At 64.9% G+C, this 23114-nt stretch overlaps 1 protein-coding gene across 5 annotated transcripts in view; it reads right to left on the reverse strand.

The window, feature by feature from the left end:
• Positions 1-1934: 1934 nt before the first annotated feature.
• Positions 1935-23114, reverse strand: part of ARID3A (AT-rich interaction domain 3A) — a 29882-nt gene continuing 8702 nt past the window's right edge. For 4 of the 5 annotated variants that reach the window (XM_036100750.2, XM_078058590.1, XM_036100747.2 and 1 more), the window contains exons 5-10: positions 10029-10101; positions 6828-7011; positions 6215-6462; positions 4073-4369; positions 3329-3427; positions 1935-2876 (exon numbers count right to left, since the gene is read on the reverse strand). In XM_036100750.2, coding sequence (XP_035956643.1) covers positions 2704-2876; positions 3329-3427; positions 4073-4369; positions 6215-6462; positions 6828-7011; positions 10029-10101 — 1074 coding nt within the window. In that variant the 3' untranslated portion in view covers positions 1935-2703. The other variant, XM_078058595.1, reaches the window with a different exon arrangement.

Consider the following 23114-nt stretch of genomic DNA (forward strand, 5'->3'; position numbering starts at 1 on the left):
AGGGGGGGGGGGAAGGACAAAGTGGACAAAAGTGATAAAAATGGGAAAGTGAGTGTACAAATGCAGAACTATGGAAAGTAACCCGCCGTCCCACCCTGCATGCCCAGCCCCCAGCTCAGGGGTCCCACGGAAGATTCTGGAAGCAACACCTCCAGCAGGGGAGCCCCAGCGAGCCCCTCTCCACCCTGAGTTTGGGGTCTCCGCCCTCGCAGTGCCGCGAAGCCCACTCGGGAACGACCCTCACAGAACCAAGGGCAGAGACAGTTGCCCCCGTCCATCCGCACCTGGGTTTGCATAAGGGGGCGCTGATGTGCACCCCAGAAACCCTCCCCTTCCCTAAGCCCCAGGGACAGGAGGGGCGGGGGCTGGATGGGGCACCAAAGGCAGAGGCAGGGGAGGACCCCGCTCGCGTTCCCAGCTCAGGTGGGTGCCCCCCAGCACAGCCGCCCCCTGGCTGGCCTGGAGCGGGGGACTGGGCCCCATGCCCCGCCCCCACCTGTCCCCTACAATCATCACTTGAACAGCAGGCCACACCCTGAGTTACATCCGGGAGGCCACATCGACCCGCGACACAACACCGGTCGGCACACACACGAACAAGGCGGGCGTACGGGCCTTCCAGGTGGAGGGGCCCCATGGGGAGGGTGGGGCGAGGGGAGAGAGCCAGGGCACAGGATTTGGCATCAAGAGTCAGGCCTGAGGTAGAAAGAAACACGCTGCAGACCTCCCCCCCCCCACGAGGGCGTGACCGGGGAACCTGAAGGCCTTGGGCCAGGGTGCCCACGGGTCAGGCTGGGGTGAGAGGAGGGGGGGGCTTCTGTGTGTGGAGCCGGATTGTGCCCGGGGACAAAGAGATCCCCTCCCACCATGATTGTGCTGCTGCCGCGAGAGAGGGAAGGGCAGAACCTTCCAGAAGGAAAAGCAGAGAGGAGACCCCGCTCCTGGAAGGCTGGGGGTGGAGTGTCAAGGACCCTGAGATATTCCAAAGACACAGCACAGCCCCACACAAAGGAAAACCCAGCCTTGGGGGCCCAGGACCCTCCCTCCTCGGGTCTCCCGGGGGAGGATGCCTGGTCCATCAGGGAGAGGGGGAGGCTGGTGCTGCCCCCCCCTCGTTAGGCCGGGCTCCTGAGCCCAATTAGAGAATACAGGCTCACCCTGGCAACAGCTGAGTCAGTGCCCCCCCCCAACAACAATCCCACTGGGCGGCGTGAAGAGCACTACCTAACACCACCTGGTCCGCGGGGACCCAGCGGGTGCCAAGAGAGCCCCCCACCCGCCTGGGCATTAGGGCAGACGGTGCTCACCAAGACCACCGCCAGCCCCTGGAATAACCTCCCACCAGCCGTGTCCCCCCGCCGACACCCACCTTCTAACCAGGAGGAAGGGTCGTGCAGAGACGGGGTGTGGCCTCCAGTTACTCTAGTTACCGCGGGCAGCTGTGGCCCCAAGCAAACGGGGCCGAGAGAGAAGGAAGGGACAAAATTAAGGAGAAGAGAATGGAAGCGGGGGCTGTTCAGGATGCCGTGGCCCCAAAAACCTCGCCCTGAGCTAAGCCCGGCTCACCCCGTCCCCCAGTACTGATAATCTCCCAGAGCAGCCCTCCCCCCCCCAGGAGCACCCCCAGGCCACATTCATCCCTGAGACAGGAGCCTGGGGGCCACGAAGGTGGAGCCCCCTCCCACGCCCAGGGCCCTTCATCCAGCCCGTCCTCCTCCCTAGTTAAGACTTCCAGTCTCTGGCGGGAGGGAAAAAGGACTCTGGATGCCCCGGTCTGCCCCTCAGCATTCATGCCCCCTGCCCATAGCACCTGAGTTCATCACCGGTCCTGGCTCTGGCCCAGGGGGCGTCCTGCGCCTGCCAGCTACCCACCGCAGCACAGGAAACACACATAGGAACCCAAACCAGTCATGGGAAAATAGGAAGGGTATTACTTTCTTTTCTTTTTTTTTTGTTTTTTGTTTTTTGTGGGTTTTTTTTTTTTTTTGCTTTTTCAAGTCCAGTTTCCCTGAATGAACACAAATATATAGATATATATATCCTTTTCCTAAGGTTTGATTCCTCCCCCAAGAATAAAATAGATTATTTACAAAACAAAACCCCGAAACCTCTTAAAAGCCCTATAGATCTTGAGTATCACTGTTTCTTAAAAAAAAAAAAAAGTTCCCAAAAGCAACAAGAAAAAAAAAAATTCAGCTGATCTTGGCTCAGGGGTTTCATTCAACACAAGGAGCTGGGTGCGGTGAGTGTGTGATGAATGGGGGAAAAAAGGGAAAAAACAGACAAAAATGAAAACACACAGTGCAGAGATGTATGAGGTAAACAGGATCGGCCTTCCATGGCAACCGGTCCACACAGACCCCAGACCCCAGTCAGTTGGTCCAGCAGGGCTGCAGCCCTCGGAAATATGTGCCCCTCTCTCTTCCGATTTCCTTTGCTGCTCTCACAATTCACGTCTCTGAATGTCCGAACCTGAGTAATTCAAGTGTTCCTTGGTTTTCCCCTGTTTTATTAAATTTTCTTTATATATATATGTATATATTTTTTTTCTTTTCTTTTTGGCGTTAGCTGTGGCTCCTTCGTGGACACCTGCCCTCCCCACCCGTATCTTCCGCAGTCCCGGCCCCTGCATGGCCCACCTCGCCCCCGCCCCCCGCCCAGGCGGGCTCCTGGGGTGGGGGTGGCGGGTGGGGAGTGGTGCGGTTAAGGCAATGAGTTATTTGAGGTAGAAGATGTGGCAGGTGTGGACAACCCCGCCGGCCCGGCCTGGCTGCCGGCGCTGCTGCTGGTCCCGCTGTTCCCTCCCCGGCTGCCACCACCGCCTTTGCTGGGAGCCGAGGGTGGTGTGGGCGCTGGCGGCTGAGCAAACAGCACTCCTGATGTGAGGACAGGAGGAGAAACACATCATGTAGTCGAAAAGATTACACGGCAGGCCCACGGGACGCCCTGAGCACGGACCCCTGCAACGTCACCCAGGGACCTCCTGGCCCACGGCAGCCACAGGTCCCTTCTCTGTCCCTTGGAGTCGCCCTCACTGAGCAACCGAGCTGCTCGGTGTCCACAGCGCCTCCTGGTGGCCTATGCCAGCTACCGGCTGGCCACACGGTGTTTTAGAAGGAACACCACTGGCCGTAGGAGAAACAGAACAAAGAGTATGTGCTTTGGGGCCCTTGCCATGTGCTGAGCACCGTGCTAAGTGCGCCACGTGGACTACCTCACTCTGGTCTCCTGAGGGCAGAGCCCTGCTGGGCGGGGGGCACCCGGGGCTCCTGAGTTATGAACGGGGAGACGAGTGCTCAAGGACGGCGTGGGGCCCGGCGGGTCCTACCTGTGTACATGATCCCGTTAATCTCCACGGACATGTTAATGCTGTTGCTGCCGTTGGGACTGCTCAGGTTCGTGGCAGAGTCCTGGCGACTCTCGCAGGCTGTGGGGGAAGAAACACCGCCGGCTGCAGTCATAAGCACCCACGGGCGAGGACCCGCTCCTGTCCACCCACCGAGCTGTGGACTGCGTCTGTCACCGGCACACACAGCAGGCGCTCAATAAATATTTGTTGGAGAAGAACGCATTTGTCTAAAATTTGCTTTTCTCGTGATGGTAAGTCGCAAGCTACAGCATACCCCAAATCATCCCGTTGTTTTGAACAGCCACAGAGTGGTCTGGACTTGGCTAGCTCCACTCCCTACTGATGAAGCGTCTGCACTAGCTTTGCTGGAATCACTGGGTCACAGGGCAAGAATGCTGTCTATTTTAAAAAGCGATTGCCAAACCATCACCTGTTTACACTCCCACCAGCAGGACTCAGTGGGCACATTTTCCCCTACCCCGACCAACATCTGATATCATCAAACTCTGATGGCTGAAAAACGGTAGCTCCTAGTTAGCGTGTGGATCCCCAACTCGGCTTTCCATGTGCATTTTCTACTAGTCACCGCTGCCTGTTTATTTAATTTATTTTATCTTTGTTTTTCTTATTGATTTGTGGGCGCTCTTTACATATGTTGACTACGAGGCCCTGATTTTGTTACACGGGCAGGAAGTAGGGAGGGTCTGGGCGCTGGGCTGGTACCTTGGCTGTTGATACGAATGCTCATCGGCAGCTGGGCTGTCATGGCCAAGAAATTCTGCTGCAGTGCTCGCTGCATGAGCCGGTGCTGCTCGTCCGCCACCAGGGCCATCTTCTTCTCAGGAGGCTCCCCGGACTCCAGCTTCTCCCGCAGCTGCTCCAGGGCGGCTGCCTGTGCGGCCACGGCTGCCTGGGCTGCCGCCGCTTGCACGGCCGCCGCCTGGGCTGCCACCACGGGGTGGCCCGCCAGGGAGACCGGCAGGCGGCCGGGGACCGTGATAGGGATGGCTGAGTCCTCCTCTAGACGGGAGAGAAGAGGAGTTGGTGGCCAGACGGACACGGGGGGAGCCTGGCCCTGCCTTCCCGCGGGGCAGAAGGCGCGGGGCGCGCATGCCCTCTCCAGGGAAGCGGACAGGCTCCGGGCCAGACACGAGTGCTGGAGGGCCCTTTCTGAGGTCAGCCCGGTGCTGGAAACCACCACGGCTGTAATGCCGGGATCGGCCCAGCTGTGCTCACCGCGGGCGTCATCCCGAGAGCCTGCGACGGCGGGTGTCGCAGACGATACTGGCGAGAGCAGTGAGGCCTCCCCACGCGTCCTGTCTACCGCACTCAACACGGCCCCTCTTAAGGGGCCGTCTCAACGACCCCGTGCCGGCCCCACGCTCCCACGCCCACTTCACGGCTGAGGGAACCCAAGCTCCCGGCGGGAACGGCTTTGCCGAGGCCAGAGAGCTGCAGAAGCAGAGCTGGGACTTGAACCTGGGCAGCTCAGCTCCAGAACCAGCTCCCACCCACTCCCCTCCTCTGTGGTGGGAATGTGTCCCACTGTGACCCGCTGTCTCTTCTTCCCCCGACTCCTCCCCCCATGTCCTTCCCTTGCTGCCTGGCGCGGCCTCCCCTGCCTGACTGGGCCCTCGGCTGGAGGCTCTGCGGCGCTCCCCGCTCTGACCCCCTCCTCTGGTCGCACTCGGATGCCCCCCGGACCCATCAGCGCGGGCCCCCCGCGGCTGCGTAGCGCCTCCTGGCTCCCTCCCGTCAGGAAACGCCCATTCCCGCCCACCACCCTCTCCCCAGCTCCAGCGCGGGGCCTCACGCACTGGGGATGACTGACAACCACTCGTGGGCACCGCCGGAGCTCCCCAGGGGTGGGGTGGGTAAACCGAGGTCCACAGAGGACTGAGTGAGCCGGTGGGTTTAGGAAGACCCCATTCGCCTCGGATCCGACCAGCCTACACTGCGGGGATCACCCTGGATCCTCAGGCCACCCCAGAGGGTAGGGGTCACGGCCCGTGTGGCGGAGGAGAAACGGACACTCAGGTGACTCAGCCTGAGGCCACGCGCCCACGTGTGCTGTTGGCACTACTGTGTCGGGAAGGCTTCAGAGGCTCAGCGGGACAGAAGGCTGTCACTGACTGGTGACCCCGGCCACGGGCGGGGGGCTCCCCGGTGGACCCCTGAAAACTTGGCCCACTGTCCGCCGGGCACGGACGCACTGCAGGCCCCCCTCCTACGAACCTACAGACACGGGTAACTTTCCCCACGGTCCCCAGCAGGAGGCACCGAGCCACCGATGGGTGAAGGGTCGGCCTGAGAAGCCACAGGGTCGTGGCACCTGCCAGACGGGATGAGCAGAAGGTTCGAACCCTCACAGGGGAAAGAATACAGCAATCGGCTAATGATGTCTGCCAGGGGCGAGGGACTGGAGAACCTATGGGGCAACGAACGCTGTCCCCCACAGGCCGACCTCTGGGCCAACGATACCGGAAGTCCTTAGCCGCGGGTCAGGAAAGACTACGGGGCTCAGTGGGCAACATGGGCACCGTGCGGGCCGGGAGGACAGCGGTCGACTAGTCATGTCTGCCGTGGGCATGGGCTGGGAAGACCGAGCTCGCTATCTAATGCTGGTGTTGGCGTGGGACCGCCCGTTAGCGACGGCTGCCCGCCACGGGGCTGCGAAACGGCCATCAGCTAGCGACGTCTGCCGCGGACACAGCACCGGCGGACGGAGGCCCCTCTGCCGTGCCAACGCCGGGGCTCAGCGTCCTGCTACTTGGAGGGGGAAAGGCGTCCCCGTGTCCCCTCCGGGGTCAGAGAGCCCGGCCCGCGCGGAGCTGAGGTCAGGCCCCAGGCGCGTGCGGCCCTCACCTTTCTTGATCTTGGGAGCGGGGGTGATGGAGCTGCCATTGGTGCTGCTGGCAAGGCCCAGGGAGGGCACGGGCAGCTTGGGTGAGGACAGCATGCTGTGGGCCCCGCCGGGCGAGTAGGCGAAGAGAGAGCCCCCGAAGCTCTGGCGCCGGCCCTCCCGCCGGTTGCTGTCGATGGCGGCCTGGAGCTCGTTGGGGTTGCTGAGGCCACGCTTCTCACACTCGTAGGGATACAGGTATTTCATGTATCTGCACGCAGGGGCACGGGGTTAGGATGGCACCGGGACACCTCCCGTTCCCCCCGCCACGCGCACGCCGCCGCCCGGCTTCATTCTGCGGTCTCAGACCTGCGGCCTGCACTCCGGCTGCCCCCCAGCTCGGCGCCGGCCCCAGGACACGTCCCCCGCCCCCAGGGCTCCTCTCGCCGATCCCCATACTCAAGCAGGTAACCCCAGAGCCGAAGTAGTCCTCACACCCCACCTGACGTTGCGGGGACGCTCACATGGCCCGGCCCCTCTGTGGTCCGTGGCCACCGCACCCCGGGCTCCTCTATGGCCGCCCCGTTCCTCCTGCCCCGAACGCCTCCCCTGCCCCGGGCCACGGCAGGCACTCACTGGGTCCGCAGGGTGAAGGCAGCGCTGGTGATGGACGTGGGCAGGTTGAGGCCCTTGGTGATCTCCCGCCATAGCTTCTTGTTGATGACCTCCACCAGGCCGCCCTTTTCAGTCACCAGCACGTACAACATGAACAGGTCAAGCACCTGCTTGGCCATGATGGGGATGCGGTTCACGGGCGTCCCTGCAGGGGAGGGTGAGCTGGGGCTGTTGCCACGGGGGACCAGAGCCCCACGCGCAGCAGACCCCGGGTCTGTGGCTGACGTGCCCGTCCAGAGAGGGGTCTCTCCTGACACGGGGACACCGGGGGGCGTCCTGGGCGCTGGGGGCGCGGAGCCGCATCCCTGGCCCCACCTGTTGGTGGCCCCCCCACCCCCGTCGTGACTACGGCAGACGTTCCTGACGCGGCCCTGTGTCTCCTGGGGGGCAGGACTGCGGGGGGGGGGCGCCCCTTGAGAGAGCAGGAGGAGGCCTGTTTCTCCATCAGTGATCTGGGCTCATGGCTGATCTCACCTGGGGGTACAGAAAAGGGGCGAGGCCGCGGGGCCAAGCTGGGCACTTGCATGAGAACCACGGCCTCTGTCAGCTCTACTCCCCGCGTCACCAACCGCAGCTGCCGAAACAACTGCCCGGTTCCCAGAGGCCCGCACCCTCCCGCTTCCCGCTTCCGCGTCCGGGGGGCGTTGCAGTCGGGAGGAGGCAGGGCTCCCTTCAGCCACCGCAGCTTAGAGAGCGGGGCGGTGGGCCGGCCTGGGGGGGACCTCAAGCTGCTGCTGCTGTCCCTGTCCCCCTCGTGCTGGGGCCGTCAGCTCGGCCTGCGTGGCGCCTTCCTGGCTGGGGGTGCGAAAGCCCCCCGTCAGACCTCCCCCTGCTGGTGCAACCCTGGGACACTGTCTGTGGCTGTCCTGTCACCCGGGGTCCCCGGCTGGATCAGCCTGGCACATGGCAGGTGCTCAAGAAACCGGCCACAGCCGCTGCCCCGCCAGAGATGGGCAAACGGAGGCCCCAGGCTGCGGCTCCGGGAGAAGGCCCAGCCCAGCTGGCCCGCGCCCCCGGGGCCCTGACTCCTGGTCCCCCCGAGCTGGAGCTTCTAGAACACCTCCTGCCACCCGTGGCCACGTCTGCCCTTTCCTCCAGGCTTCAAAACCCCCACCAACAGAGGACCACCCGGAGAGGGCAGAGGGAGCTGGACCTCACCCCCCCCACCCCTCCCCTATTCCATTTTTCAGCCCAAGAGGCAGAGAGGGGAAAGCAACCCCTAGTGTCAGGGGTTCCCCAAGCCCCCGGCCCACCCGGGACACTGGCATAGATTCTGCACTGGGCAAGAACAGAAAGAATCACACAAAAGATCCTCTGGGGACCCGGCGCCCGCGCTCTGCAGCCGGGCCTGATCGGATGTTTACAGAAGGAGCAGGGCGGAGAGGCACCGGTGGAGGACGGGGCCGTGGGGGCCGTGGGGGAGATAAGGAAGGGTGGGGAGGTCTTCACGGAAACAGCAGGAGGGCGGGGTGCAGGCAGGACCCTCCCGCGTTCCCAGCCCCAGAGAATTCTGAGAGGCCTTTACTTTGTGACGTGGGGAAAAAAAGAACTTTCCGTCTGGGGTGAAGAAGGGCTTGTGGGATGCAGGACACGGTGTCCGGGGGTGGGGGTGGGGGTGGGGGGCCTCCCACAGACCCTCAGCCCCAGAGGCCGCCCGTTACAGAGGGCGAGCGTCCAAGAAGACAGCAAGGGGGAGGGGGGCTTGGGGCTGGGTTCTGAGGGATGCACAGGAGTTTGTTGGCCCCTGGCCTCCAGGGGAGCCCGGCTTGGCGAGAGAGGCAGGGCTGGACTCAGACCCTCAGAGCCTGAGTGGCCACGGGCTGCACTGCTGTGTCTGGGGCCCCCCCACCTCACCCTACTTTCTGAACCTCCAGGACACCAGGCCCAGTCTTGGGCAGGATGGGGGGCTCCGTGCCCCCCAGCAGGGTGGTGGGGTGGTGGGTGGGTGGGGGGCTCTGGCAGGTGTGGATGGGTCGATAAAGACAGTGGGGGAGGATCTCTCTGACCACACGGTGGGCAGCCGGCCCTGGCTGGGACTGCTCCCAATGATAAGGAGGGGGCCCCCCACCCCAGGACGGGTCTGGAGTCCTCGGGCCGGGCTCGGCACAGGAGGGGTTAATGGGAAGGCCGCGGCCCCTCCCCTTTCATCTCCTTCCCTTCCGGGCTGTGGGGCCTGTGTTTACAGAGGCTGTTGGGGAGGGAGGGGCATGCAGAGGGCCCTGGACAAAGCCGCCGGTGGCCAGCCCCTGCAGTGGGCCCAAGTGGACCCTGCACCACTCCGGCTGGGCCCCGCCCCTTCCTGCCTCCAGAGCTCAGAGGACACATCCCCTCCCTGGGCCTCAGTTTCCTTCCCTGAACAGCAAGTTATAATAACTCCCACCAGGGGGGCTGTCTCTGGTTGGAGGGACCAGCCCCACCTTGCAGTGGGCACCTCTAGAACCCCCGTCTGTCCAGCCGGCCGGATCTCTCTGCCCCGCGGCAGCCCTGAGCCGAGGCTGAGGCCATGGGTAGGGCTGTGGGGCCCTTCCTGCTGCCCCAGGTCCTCTCTGGGCTTGGCTTACCCTGAACGCCCCAGATACCCTCCAGTGTCTGGGTCTCGGTTTCCCCACCAGGACACCCACCCACACCAGTCCCTGTGCCCTGTGCCCAGGCTGGGCCATTTATGGCGTCTGTCTCACCCCAGACCCGGGGGGTGCTTGAGAAATGCAGCCCAGCACTCAGCACGTTTGGGGTGCCGCCACACGGCGGGAGCTGCTTATGGCCCATGTTACAGAGAGGGGCACTGAGGCCCCAGTGGGCGCAGGGGAGGGGCCGGGACTGGACCTTGCACCAGGGGCCACGGGGCCGGAAGGCCGACTCGAGGAGCTTCTACTGTCCCAGTGCCCGCTGCCCTCCGGGGAATCCAGCCCAGCTCCCTGCAGGCCAGCTCTGCTGCAGGGGACCCTGGGCCGGCAGGGGCCTTAGGGGCTGGAACCCCAGCACACCACGGGTCTGGGCCGGCAATTCTGGGCTGGGGACCCGAGACCTCCTACCCAAGGACCCACCCCTTAGATGCTCCCAGCTGTTACCTCCCCCATCAGACCTGACTGCCAAGCAGGCCCCCCCCGCCTGCCCGCTCCCCGGGACCCCCCACTCCCTGGGACCCTCGGTGAGCGGCCTCACCTCGCTTCTGCATGAAGCTGAACAAGTCATCCAGGAACTCCTTCCTCTTGGGGTCCCCGTCCAGTTCGTAGAGCTGTGGGGTCAGGGAGGGGACGGGTCAGTTAGTGTCAGAGCTGGGCACGGGCGCCGCGTCTCCACGGAGCCGAAGGAGCCCACCCCCGCTTTCAGATGAGGACGCCGATCCCTGCGTGCGTCTCCAGCAGCGGCCGCCACCAAGCCGCACGCCGGGCAGCTCAGAACAGAGGTTTAGGGCAGAGCCCAGGTCCAGGTGCGTCAGGGCTGAGCCCCCCCGGCAGCTCCAGGCCATGGGCCCTGCTGCTCCCCCCGCTCTGGGGCCCCAGGCGCCCCTCCAGCGTCTGCCTCTGCTTCTCACAGTCCCTCCGTGTGTCGGTAGGACGCTGCCTGCTGGACCAGGGCCGCCTGGTCCGAGGGCTCCCTAAGTAACCACAGCTGCAGAGACCCTGACTCGGGTGAGGCCTCGTTCTCGGGTCTTGGACACGTCGCTTGGGGGACACAGTCCGGCCGAGACAGACGGCGCCCGGGCAGATAATCGCCCTACAGCGGACGCATCCTGGTGCCGTCCCGAGTCACACACTTGCCTCTGCTCCCGAGAGGCGGCTCCATTTTGTAGATGAGGAAACTGAGGCCCAGAGGCAGGCATGAATCCAGAGCCTGGGAACGTCAGGGCCTCCCGGCCCACTCTGTCCTGGGCACTGGCTGCTGGGTTCACCCGTCCCTGCACTGGCGGTTAGGGGGCCCCCGGACGCGCTGATCCTCACTGCCAGGCGCGGGCAGGCAGGGGGAAGGCGGCAGAGCTAACTGGGGAGTGGAGTTTGGGGGGGCGGCCAGGAGCAAACAGCAACCTTCAAATTAAGCCCTGGGGAATGGACCCAGAGGGGTCAGGACTGCAGGGGGGCCTTGAAACCACCAATCAGCCGGCTGGGACAGTCCATCGTTAGGGCCCAAGAACACGCCAACACCCAGCTCCTGGGCCTAACACAACCCCGGGGCCTGGGGAGGCAGAGTCCCTGGGGCTGGCTACCCCTCAGCCGTCCTGCTGCTCTCTGGGCTTGCGTTTCCCCACCCTGGAACGGAGACACGGTGGGGCCTCCGGCACAGGCCGGGGTGGTCCAGGCTGGGTCTTTGTCTCTGCCCTGCCCAGCCAGGCCGGCCAGCCGCATTCCTGGGCTGATTTATGGTGGTCAGGGAGGCCCCGCACTTCCCCCTGCCTGAGGGCGTGTGGCCTGCAGGTACACCTTCCCGTGGGCATGCACCCGTCCCCTGCCCACACACCCCGCCACAGGGGACTACACGCGGGTCGGTCTCCCGTCAGCCCATCCGCGGGGACTTCGTCTGGTTTGTCACTAGAGTCTAGACGGGGTCACCACACAGCAGCTGCTAAATAAATGGTCGTTCGACGAGCCCCGACCTGCTTAGCTTCAGCGGGATCCCAGACGGCAGGTGCCCTAAAATTCGCCTCTGCCCAAGCCTCGGACCGCGACCTTGTCTAGTGGGGTCTTTGCAGATGTCATCTGCTAAGATGAGGTCGCACCCGGGGTAGGGTGGCCCTCACCTGACCACGAGTGTCCTTATGGGGGGAGAGACGCGGCCACGGAAGGCCACGCGGGGACCAGGCAGAGGTGGAGTGATGTGGCCACACCAGATGCTGGAAGAGGCAGGAAGGACCCCCCGGAGCCCCCTGGATCTCGGACCTCTGGCTCCCGAATGAGGGAGGACAGATTCCTGCTGCTTTCAGCCCCACCCCCAGTCCGTGGTCCTTGTTGTGGTCGCTCCCGTGGGGCTCAGCAACCACAGGCCCCTCCCGACAGGAGCTACATCTCCCGTGAGATCCTGGCCTGGGGTCTAGGGGGTCCACCCTGCCGGAACCTTCCCTGGACCCAGCCCCCAAAGAGACCTCAGTGCCCCCCGCGCCCCACCGTGCCTCAGCTTTCCCATCAACACAACAGCTTCACCGTGAGCTCTCAGAGCCACTGTGACACCGTGTTTCAGGTGGGGAAACTGAGGGTCAGGACGGAGACCTGGCCCCAGGCGCAGCTGGCTTGGTGGGGGGCCATTAACCCCCAGGCCAAATGGTGGGTGGACAGGCCTGTGGCAGGGCCTGGTCAGACCCCCGTGGAGCCAGGGTATTGTCTGGGGCCATAAAGGGGGATGTGCCGGCCCCCGGCTGCCGGGGAAGGAGGCAGCTTTAATGCAGCTTTAAGTCTGCAGCCCGGCAACAAAGGGGCAGTAAAGGCCACCCCAGCTTTATGGGGCTCCGGCCCCAAGTTCCGCTCCCCTGCAGGATGCGCCCCGCCCTAGCCAGACCGGAGGGATAGGGGCACGGGGGACGGCGTCCAGACCCCCACTGTGGGCCGGTGGGCCCACTGTCTGTCCTCACAGGGCTCCAGGTCACCCTGTGCCAAGCCCGGGCCTCTGTCCTGCCTGGGTTCTCAGGCTGAAACCTTGCCCCGCTCACGGTGGGCCAGTAGGCGCGGAGAGGGGTGGCCTGCCACAGCCGCAACCCCGGGCTGGAGACGGGAGAACCCTCCGGAAGCCCCTCCCTGGGCAGCCCCACTCCCTGAGCCTGCAGCCTGATTTCCCCGGGGGCCGTGGGCGCGGGGCGCTCCGATCACGGGATTCCTGCCTGAAGTAATGACACCAAGCACTCCCGAGGGTCTGCAGACCCTCCCTGCAGACATCTTACTGCTTCTGGAGGCTGCCGTGCGCAGAGGCGGGCCCACCTCCGGGAGACCTGGCGGTCCCTCTGGCCTGGTCTCTCCTCAACCACCGTCCCCAGCCGCGCCCCTGCCTGTCGGATTCACAGCTGCCGCCCCATCCCCGCGGCAGGCGCTCTGCTCTCTCGGGGGACACGTGTACTGGCGGCGGGCGATTTTCTCGCTTACGGACGCTCTTGCTCCCTGGCCCCTCCACGGCCCCACGTCTAGAACCGGGCACACAGCAGCTGCTTAACAGACGACTTGACTGCTCAGCGCACCACGGGGATGGGCCGCTTATCCTTTCCCAAACCCATCACGTGCCCCGCAAGGCTCATGCTTTGTGGGAGCGACGTCCTGCGCTGGGGTGCAGGTGGGGGAGGGGAAGGGGCTGGAGGCCGGCTCCACCCGACACTTCCTGCCCTGGGACCCTGGGTCCACCCTGCGTCCACCCGGCCCGGCCAGGTCTGTCTGTTCACCTGTGAAATGGGTGCAGAACCTCGAGGATGGGGGATGTGGATGGGCGAGCCTGGGTTGGAGGCCTCCAGTTTTCCACCTGAGAAGTGGGGCAGCCCCTCCCTCCCCGGCCCCGGAGCCCCTCCCTCCCTCCCTGGCCCCGGAGCCCGCTGGTGTCTCAGGGACCCGCCCAGCGCCCCCCCAGGCCCCTCGGCCTGTCTCTCGGCCCAGCCCGTCTGCGGCTGAGGGCGATAGAGGGTGTCAGGCCACTCATCGCCAAGGCTGGGCTGACCCAGTGTCAGTCTTCCCCAAACCTGCACCACCCATTCACAGAAAAGGAAACTGAGGCACAGAGTGGGGAGGGCCAAGCCTCCCCTGGTCACCCCACTCAGCAGCCAGAGGGGTTTTCTCAGCAGTCTGAGCGGGAGCCCCCTGCCCTACGGTCTCCCGTGTCCCCATCACCCCCTCGGCTCCAGCCCCCAGGCCTTCCCGCGGCTTTCTGAGGGACAGCCCCCCATGCAGCCACGTGAGCTGGAGGCAGATAAGGCGAGGAAGGCTCAGGGAGTGGCAAAGGCAAGACAACCACCCCCCACCCTCCAAGTGCACGGATGGGCAAACAGGAAATTCTCGTTTGTGGCTAAGCAGCATTTTTGTCTGGGCTGCTAAGAAACTCCTCGTTGGTCAGTGGGGTCATGTTGCTGACCCGGCCGAGTTGTGTGTGTGTCTGGGGGGTGGGGGGGTCCTTCAGCCACCCTGCAGAGAAGACAGCAGACCCCTTGGGAGCCAGGCGGCTCACCCACGGCACCGGACCCTCTCCCCGGCCTGCCGACATGGAAGATGGGGGGAGAAGGCCCCTCACGGCCACCCCTAACCCGCAAGGAGAGGGGCCTGGCGTGGGGATGTGTTCACGTGGGGAGGGCACCAGCAGGGCCCCCTCCCCAGGCATGACTGGGCCCCGAGAGGTCACAGTGCCGGGAGGCCCCACCTGGGCAACAGTGCAGCGGTTCCCAGCCTGTCCCAGGGGCCCGGGGGCGGCGTCCAGCCCAAGGCCGAGGGGCCCAGGCTATAAAACAACCGCCTGCTGGCAGGGCCCCCGGGCCGACCTTTGCCCCTTTAACGGTGTCTGCTCAGGCCCCCTCCTGCCACCCAGGCGGCTCCAAAGTCCGCAGGGCATCACCTGAGGAGGCTGCTGTCCTTACAAGGCAGAGAGAGGAACCCAAATTAGGAGAAATCAAGGAAGGGGCTGGTGAGCTCCAAGCCACCGAGGAAGAGGAGGCAGAGAGACGCCCAAGGACGGGGAGGCTTCCCAAGGCGACTCACAGGAAACCAGACACGCGTCCTCTACAGCCATGAGCGGGTTCCAAATGTCCGGGACCAGACGTGCTCAGAGCAGGTCTGCGAAGGGACCGGGGATGAGAGGAGGAGCTGGTGGGCGACGGTGTCCACCAGCAGGCCGGGCGGGCCCGGGACCCCGAGCGTTTAAATTCGCCTACTTTCCCCTGAACCTTGAAAAGAAATATTTATCGGAGTGAAAGTCACATTACACAGAATTCACCATTTTAAAGTGAGTGTTTCAGTGGCATCGAGTGCATCTGCAGAGTCTGGTGTGTGATTCCGGAACATTCCATCACTCTGAACCCTGTCCTCAAAGGCAGTCATCCTCCCTCTTCCCCGGCCCCCACGAGCCCCCTTCCCGTCCGCGGATGAGGCTGTTCTGGACGTGTCACCCACGTGGACTCACACCCCGCGTGGCCTTCCGTGTCTGGTTCCCTCCCTGAGTGTCGTGGGCTCGGGGTCCGTCCCCGGGGCCGCGCATGTGGGCGCCTGGCTCCTGTTCGCGGCCGCGGACGCTCCCCTGCGTGGTGGACACGTTCTGTTTGTCCGTCCGCCTGCCCACGGACGCTAGGTTGCCTCCACCTTTTGGCTATTTTTATGAATCCTGCTGCTAGGACAGGAGGTATCATCCGACCTATCTTTATACCCTTGGGGTTTTGGATAAGAACTGATTCGTTGTAACTTCTGAAAGCAGAGTGAAACAGGGAGAAGGCGGTGGGGCTGTTTTCATCCCCATCCCCCCCAAAAACACCCGAGAGCGGCCAGGACAGTAAGCCAGATGCCACTTCCTCCTGCAGCCTGCCAGGGACCTCGCATGTCTACACCCAGATGCCACCGTGTCCCTGCTCGAAAGCTGACCATGGCTCCCTACTGCTCTCGGGGCAACCCGGACTCCCTGCCTTCCAGGCCTCAGTGGCTGCCCCCTGGCCCCTTCACCTCCTCTCTCCCTGTCGCCGGCTGGGCTCCCGCCGCACCGGCCCCTCCGCCGCGCGCCCACCAGCTCTCACCCCAGGGCCCGTGCACCTGCTGGGCTCTGCAGCTGGAGCCCACCTGCCTCACCTCTGCGTTCCCTTCCCGCAGTCTGGCCTGACCCCCGGGCCTGGGCAGCACGTCCAGTAAGGCCCCCTGCACCCTCACGGGGCACATTCTGGGGTGGTTTCTTTCCTGTCTTCCCCCACCCAGAGGAGAGCCCCCGAGGGCAGAGCCAGGGGCCGTGGGGGCCGTGGGGGCTGGGCATAGTATACGACAGGCGCCCGCTAACAAAGGAAGCAAGGAGAGAAGGCTTACTCAGGCTCTCGCCTCCTTGGCCCGTTCTCCATCACAGCTCAGCCCTGATGCCCGCCCCCCCAGCAGCTCCTGCCCCCCGCGGCCCCCGCCCCATCCCCCCCATAAGCCCCTCCCGACCGAGATGACTCAGCATGCACAGCCGTTGCTGGGGCCCCAGGTGGGCCGGGAACAGAGTCCCTGGGGGCCGCCCCAGCCTCCCCCATTCACAGAAACACCCACAGCTGCCGGAGGCCAGGCAGGCAGGGCGGCACCCCCTCCAGCCCACTGTGCACTTGGGGAAACTGAGGTGGGCATTTTTTGTGGAGCGCCAACAACCTGCTAAGTGCCTTATCTAAGCTTTCTCCTAGCTGCATGAGGTGGGAGGCGGGAGGCCCAGAGTGTGCGGGCCTCACCAAGGTCACACAGCCCCAAAGTGGCAAAGCTCTGGGCTCACCCTCTCTCCACAGTGACCTCAGCGCTCAGTGGGGGCCTCGGGAGGAGGCGGGTTGGTGTGGAACCCTCCCTGTCTGCACTCAGCCTCAGTTTACCCAACACAGGGGGCGGGGATGACGTGATCAGGAACTGGAGGCCAGTGGCCAGGCCTCGGTGCTGCAAGGACTCAGGCCTCGGAGGGCCCAGCTGGGCACCGAGGAGTTCTGCTCCGGAGGAAAAATTCTGTCCCAGAAACTCCCAGGATGCAGCACGGACGGTGGAAGCTGAGTGGGAGCTGCGTTGGCCCCCGCGGTGTGGGTCGGCCAGGACAATCCATTCTGCAGCCATTGTTGAACCCCTTCTGCCCACAGCACTGGGAGCTGGGGTGCAGCGCGCCCCACAGACCCCAGGCCATCAGGGGGCACAGCAGAAATCCAACGAGGTCCCTGGCCGCCGCATACAGGAGGGGCTTAAGCAGCGTCCGTGCGACCTCACGCCCTTCCCATGAGCTGCCCTCCTGGCGCACCTGACCCCTGGGGCACCCGCCCGGGCCGCCAGGCTGCCTTTCATTTCCCGTCAGCGCGGGCTCAGCCTCCTCCACACAGATGTGGCGGGCCCGCTGGGCTCGCAGGAAATTGGGGAAGTGATTCTGGGCAGGGCAGAGACATCTGTCCGCTCGGCCACGCAACCCCAGCCGGCCATGTGTCCCTCTCCAAAAAGACACAGCACCCCGCCCATGAGAGATATTAATAAAAAGCTCCAGAAACGAGTCACAACGCCTAACACGGAGCTGAAGCTTAAAGGCGCTGCTTTCTGGATGATGGCAAAGGGCCGGGCCAGCGCCTGACGACCAACTGCTGCCCCTCTCTCCCGACCGGCCTTCCGTGTAACCGGGGCCACCTCGGGGCCTCTGTATCGTCCCCCAGGAGGTGGGCGAGGGTGCCTGCAGCATCCAGGTGGGAGGGGCAGCGCATAGCTGGGGGGGCAGGGGAGGAATCACCTCGGTGGCCAGACAAGGCTGGTCGTCCACCGGCCCCATGTCACAGCTGGGGAAACTGAGGCCCAGAGAGGGATGCCCACGGGTCCCGCGTCGAGAGTACACCCAGGTTGGAAAGTGGCAAAGGGACAATGCTGGGAAGAGGTGAGGAAGCAGGAAGCAGGTGGCCCATGCAGCCGATGACACGCAGATCTGGACGGCCTCCCGTCCCCATGGGAGCCCCTCAGCCACGGCCCGGCCCCGAGCACACACACCACTGTCTGAGTGGGAGCCCACATCAGGGGGGGACACAGAGGTGCTGAGATCAGACTGCAGAGCATCACCACTGGAAGTCGGGACTGAGCCCTCGGTGCCTCTGGGTGGACTTGGGTGCCCTAGGCCATGTGGAGCCTCTCAGAGTTGGGGAGCAAGCCTGCCCTAAAGCCCCTGGCACTCTCTGGGCAAGCCAAAAATCCAGAATCTTCTCCCTGAGCCCCAAGCCATTACAAATCCACTGTTGCTCGCAGTCTTGGGGCATGTCGTACAAGGGTCACCGCACAAAATCGTCCCGTCACTCCCACCTGGTCGCAGGCTTGCAGTGCCCCGGGGTCGGGGGCTGTGGCCAGGGCCTGGCCCCCCAGAACTTAAATCCCGTCGTGGGGTTTTCTCGGAAAGGGACCATCTGTCTCTGCCTGCACTCGCGCCCCGAGCAGCCCCGGAAGATGCCGGCAGGGACTCTCCTAGGCGGGAGGTGCTCCGAAAGACCTGCCCGGCTGGGGAGCAAGCTCCCTGCCCCTCCCTGCACTGACTCTCTGAACAGGGGTGCAGCCAGAGTGCTGTCCGGTCCTGCCACTGCGGGCCAGCCTGCACACGCTGCAGGAGGCAGGGGGGCTACTCCCTGCCCCCCGCCCTCTGCCCAGCAGTCAAGAGGAAGGGGCCCCGGGTGCCCCTGCCAGACCCCCAGCCGAGGGCACAGGGACGGAGTCTGCCCCGTGGTGGCCAGCAGCCCGAGGGCCCCACCGAAGCCTAACCTCCGGAATGTCCCCCTCAGTGTGGGGTGCCGGCCACGGTGGGGCAGCCCCAGGCAGCATGTGGCTGGCGCCCGCCCCACCCCGCCACTCCTCTGCCAGGACACCCGCGAGTGATCATTAACTACGGCAACAGCCGGCACTCACTCGAACCCTGCCCCTGATTTACAGATGGGGAAACTGAGGCTCCCGGTTGGGGTAGCAGAGGACTGCGTGGCTTCAGGCCCCATGTCCCTTCCCAGAGCCGGGCACCCCGTCGGCTAGCACATGGACAGTCCCCGGGCACTCACGGCCAGGGGACACCTGCCTCTCCTGGGCAAGTGGCATCGGGAGAGAGGGTGGTGGGGGCCAGGGAGGGGGAGATGCGGACACGGTGCAACCTGAGACTCGGGGAGCAAGCCCAGAAGACCCACATTTGCAGCAATGGGCTCGGCACCCTTCCTCGGGGTGGAGGTTTGGAGGCACGGCCTAACAGGGTGGGGACCCTCAGAGACCCCTCCTGGGGGGCAGACGCTGACAGCTTGACCAGGAACAGGGGCCCATGGCCACTCCCTGCCACTCCAGCCCGACAGAGACGCGAGACCCACCCCCACGGACAATCCCACCTGGAGAGCCACCCCAAGACCCGTGGCCCCATCCAGACGCACCCACGCAGCCCCTACCTGGACCTCTACCTGACCATGGCCGCACAGACCCTCCTACCTCCGTCTGGGCACATGCGGACCCTCCCCACGCACCCGCGGCCCTCCCCACGGTTGGGCAGGCCTCGCCGCCCCGACATGGTCCCCCCCTGCACGGACACACCCGCCCAAGCAGACACAAACAGACACACCCTCGCTCGCCGGCAGATAATGGCCCCAGACAGCCCGCCCTCACCACGGGGCCGGCCCAGCCCACTGGGCCCCACACCCCACCCCCACACCACGGACCAGCCGCCCATGCCCGCTCTTCACAGATGCGTCCCAGTGCCCACAAGAGAGGCTGGTGCCCAGGAAGGCGCCGGCTCGGGCGCGCACGCTCATGGCGCGCAGCCTGGCCTTTCTGCCCTAACCCGGTCCCGTGAGCCCATCGGTGGGGCCATCAGAGTCCCTGTCCCAAGCCAATCCCCAAAGGAGGGTCTACAGAGGGCCGGGGCCTCCGTGTCCTGTCCTGTCAGGCCCACAGCTCCCCGAGGCCTGCCTGTGGGCCTCTCTTCTTACCAAGACACTTGTCGCTGCATTCAGGGCCCAGGCTACTCCGGGGGAGTCCGTCTTAACTAATGACACCTGCGAAGACCCTATGCCCAAACAGAGCCATGTCTGACGTCTGGGCAGAGTTTGGGGGACGGCCATTCACCTCACGGCACGTTTCTTCCTGGAACGTGGGTTTTTATTATCTGGGAGGGCAGGACGTGTCCCCGAGGTGCTGGGCGATGCCGACTCTCCGCCCCCCCCGCCCCCCTCAGCCCCACAAGACCCCTGCCAGCCCGGCCGGCGGGGCCGGGTCCCGCGCTGGGGCCTTCAATAGGCAGACTGGTTACCATTTAACCCCGTGACCCCCAATTGTCCTCTGTCCGCGTGCAGCCTGGTGAGCGGAGAAGGGGCGGGCCGTGTCCCGCCCTCCGCGCGTGCCCACCCACCAGCCCGCACCCCCAGCTGCTCCCCTGACCCAGCTCGGAGCACAGCCCAGCAGGGCGACAGCCTCGGTCAACGGGGTCACTGGGTGGCTGCGAGCAGCCGGGAGGACGCCCCTCCAAGTCGCCGTCGGGTGGCGCTGGCCCTGGGGGTCCGAAAACTTCGGGAGGGGAGGGCCTCTGACTCAGAGTGAGCTAAGCCCTGCGCGGCGTCTCGATGGCTCCCGCGGACCAGAGACAGTGCACCGCCGCCCAAGACCCCGCGGTGCAGGGGGCAGAAGGGACCGAGCCCGGCCCTGTTCACACCTTGGGCTCCGGTCCGGGGGGGCATCAGCCATGGGCAGGCAGGTCCGGGGTCAACCAATTCAAACCGCTGACCGGACGCCGTGACTTCTGGCTAATGGTTAATGGCTCCCCCTCGACCTCACGCTTCACGGGGCAAGGTGAGCCCGTGGGGCAGGGGGCGGGCACGCAGACGCACGTGGGGGCCCAGCCGCACACACACTCGCACACGCGCCACAGACCCATGGCCACAGGGCAGCGTCAGCCCGTCCCACGTGGGGCCAGGGAACGTGTGAGCAGTGGGCTCCACACGCACCGCGATACGTGGCCCAGCCTTCCTCCGCTGCGTCCAGACCCCAGGACGCACACCCACACAGGCGTGAGAGGTGGAGACGGGCCACGTGGGGCTCGTGCACTTGTCCACAAACACACCGGAGTGCGGACGCACCAATGGGCTTCTAAGGTGACAGACAGTCTACGGCCATACCACCCTGAACGCGCCTGATCTCGTCTAAGGTGGCAGACACACGTAAGAGACGCCGCAGGAAGCTCGCAGCCCCAGAACGTGCCGACGGACGCACACGGGAGGGCCACGTGCGGCTCCCAGACACCCCCGGGGCCTGGCCCAGCCGGACACGGCCCCCGGACACGGACCCCCGTCCCCAGCTCACGGGGACCACACGCCCGCCCACGTCGGCGGGCTGGACCCCATGGGGCTCATGCACGCTCATCCCGACGGGATGCGCATGTGGACACTGCCCGCCGGGCACCACTCCCTGCAGCAGCTGCGTGTGTTATTAGAAAGCGTGGGGCGAGCCGGGCACTTGGCAACAGCCACGAGGGAGGGGAGCGGATGGTGGGCGTGGGGCCAGGCCCTGGCGGCCGTGACCCCACGGTGGTGACTGGGCGGCTGGTGGCGGCGCAGGGGCCAGATAAGGTTCTTCCGGCTGAGTCAGTGCGGTTCCCAGGGCTGCACGGGCAGAGGCACGGTGCCAGGGGCTGGCGGGCGGGCACCCTCCCTGTGCCCGCCACGGCCTGCTGGCTCTGCGCCAGGAGCCACAGCAGCTTTGATGAGGGAGGCGCCGTCCCAGGCGGGGTGGGCTGAGTTCCCAGGGGCTTCCCGACACCCTCCCCGCCCCCGGAGATGCCCCCAGCCCACTCTGCCCCAAGCACATCAGACTGATGTCGCTGGGTCCAGGACCTAGCATCTGACCTCTAAACCTTTGCTCAGGCTGTGCCCTCTACTCAGAACACCTTCTTCCACCAGAAAAATTCTCATCCTTCTCCCCTGGCCCTGCAGGCCTAGCCTCTCCCCGTCCTGCCCGGATCACAGGTCCTAGGAGGGTCCTCCTTCATCTCGCAGCTCCCCAGCCCCAAACCCTGCCAAGGCCCCCCTTTGAGCCCACCTTCCGTTTGCCCTAATGTCTGCGCACCCATTCCCCTCCCACTTTATGTCCCAGCCACGCTGTTCCAAGATGCAGACTCTACCCTTCCCTGTCCATCCGGCAAACTCTTACACATCCTGCAAAGCCCCAGCCCCAAAGCCCGTTCCTCCTTCCTCTAGCCCAGCCCTGAACCCTAAGGGCTGGGAGTGCCTGTGTCCAGCTGTGGCTCCCGGGAGCCTGGGGGGCTCCCAGGCAGGATGAAGAGACCACCTCCCCGCTCCTCCCCGAACCCGGAGCCCCCACAATTCCCACCCGTGCCTCCACCTCACATTGCCCGGCCAGCTTTCAGGAGCCCAGAGATGTTCACTGCAGCGTTGTGTACAACAGGGAAACAGGGAAACTGGCCAGCGTGTTGCTGTCAGCCCCACGAGGAAACCACAGTCGCTCAAGAGAACCCGGGACGGGGAGCGCGCGGGCTCACAGAGCGACAGAGTGATGCTGGGGAGCGGCGGCCCCAGAACACCACATTCTCCGTTTCTCCTCCTATGAGGATGGTACCGAGTGCTACTTCCGGAATCAAAAATGGACTTAAAAACGCATACGTGTGTATTTCCCATGGCTAAAAACACCTACGTGCGCCAAAAGGGCTAAAAAAACACCAAAACGGGACCCCAGCCTCTTGGGGAGAACCCTCTGAGGCCACAGTCTCACCTCCACGTGGGCCGTGCTTGCTGCGCGGGAGAAGGACACGCACGGGCAGCGCACGGGCCCCGGGAGGCCCGGGGAGGGGAGGGGGCCGGGCAGGGTCCACGGCGAGGACACAGAGGCCTCCGGTGGCTGCTCCCGCCTGTGCGCCTGTGCGTGTCCAGGCCCTGGACCCACTGTCTCCACAGCAAAGGAGACAGAGGCCCAGGGACCCCAGTGCCCCCAACCCCGGCACCCATCTGTCCACTCCTCCGGTGCACGCTAGGCCCCGTCCCGGCTCTGACGCCGACTCTGTGTTGCTGTGGGCAGGCGACTCACCACCCGCGTCCCTCAGCCGGTGCAAGAAGAGCCCCCAGCTGCCCTTCCCTGTGGGATCGGGGCATAGAGGGACACAGGTGACAGGCCGGTCTGCTTCCCGCACAGTCGGCTGACAAGTCTCAGCTACAACAGTGCCCTCTACATCTCTGAGCTCACCGACACGTGACGCAGGGGACGGACGTCACCTTAAAAAGCAGGGGGAAATATCCCAACGTTCAACGCAAACCAAAACCACAGCGAGACGCACGCCACCCCACCGTGACTTCGGCAGCCAAGTCGTAATCACAGGTGCTGGCGAGGCCGTGGAGAGGTTGGAGCCTCGTGCGGCCACGGGAAGGCAAACAGCACAGCCGCTGTGGGAAGCAGTCCACGGTCCCCGAGAGGCCAATCACAGCGTTACCGCCCAACCCAGCGGGTCCACTCCTGGCTATGTGCCCACGAGAGCTGGAAACACTCGTCCACACAAAAGACGTGCACGCACGTTCACAGCAGCCTGAGTCACGGCAGCCCGACTCACGGCAACCCGACTCACAGCAGCCCGACTCACGGCAGCCCGACTCACAGCAGCCCGACTCAC

This window comes from Halichoerus grypus, chromosome 1, assembly GCF_964656455.1.
Source record: "Halichoerus grypus chromosome 1, mHalGry1.hap1.1, whole genome shotgun sequence".
NCBI classification, from domain to species: domain Eukaryota; kingdom Metazoa; phylum Chordata; class Mammalia; order Carnivora; family Phocidae; genus Halichoerus; species Halichoerus grypus.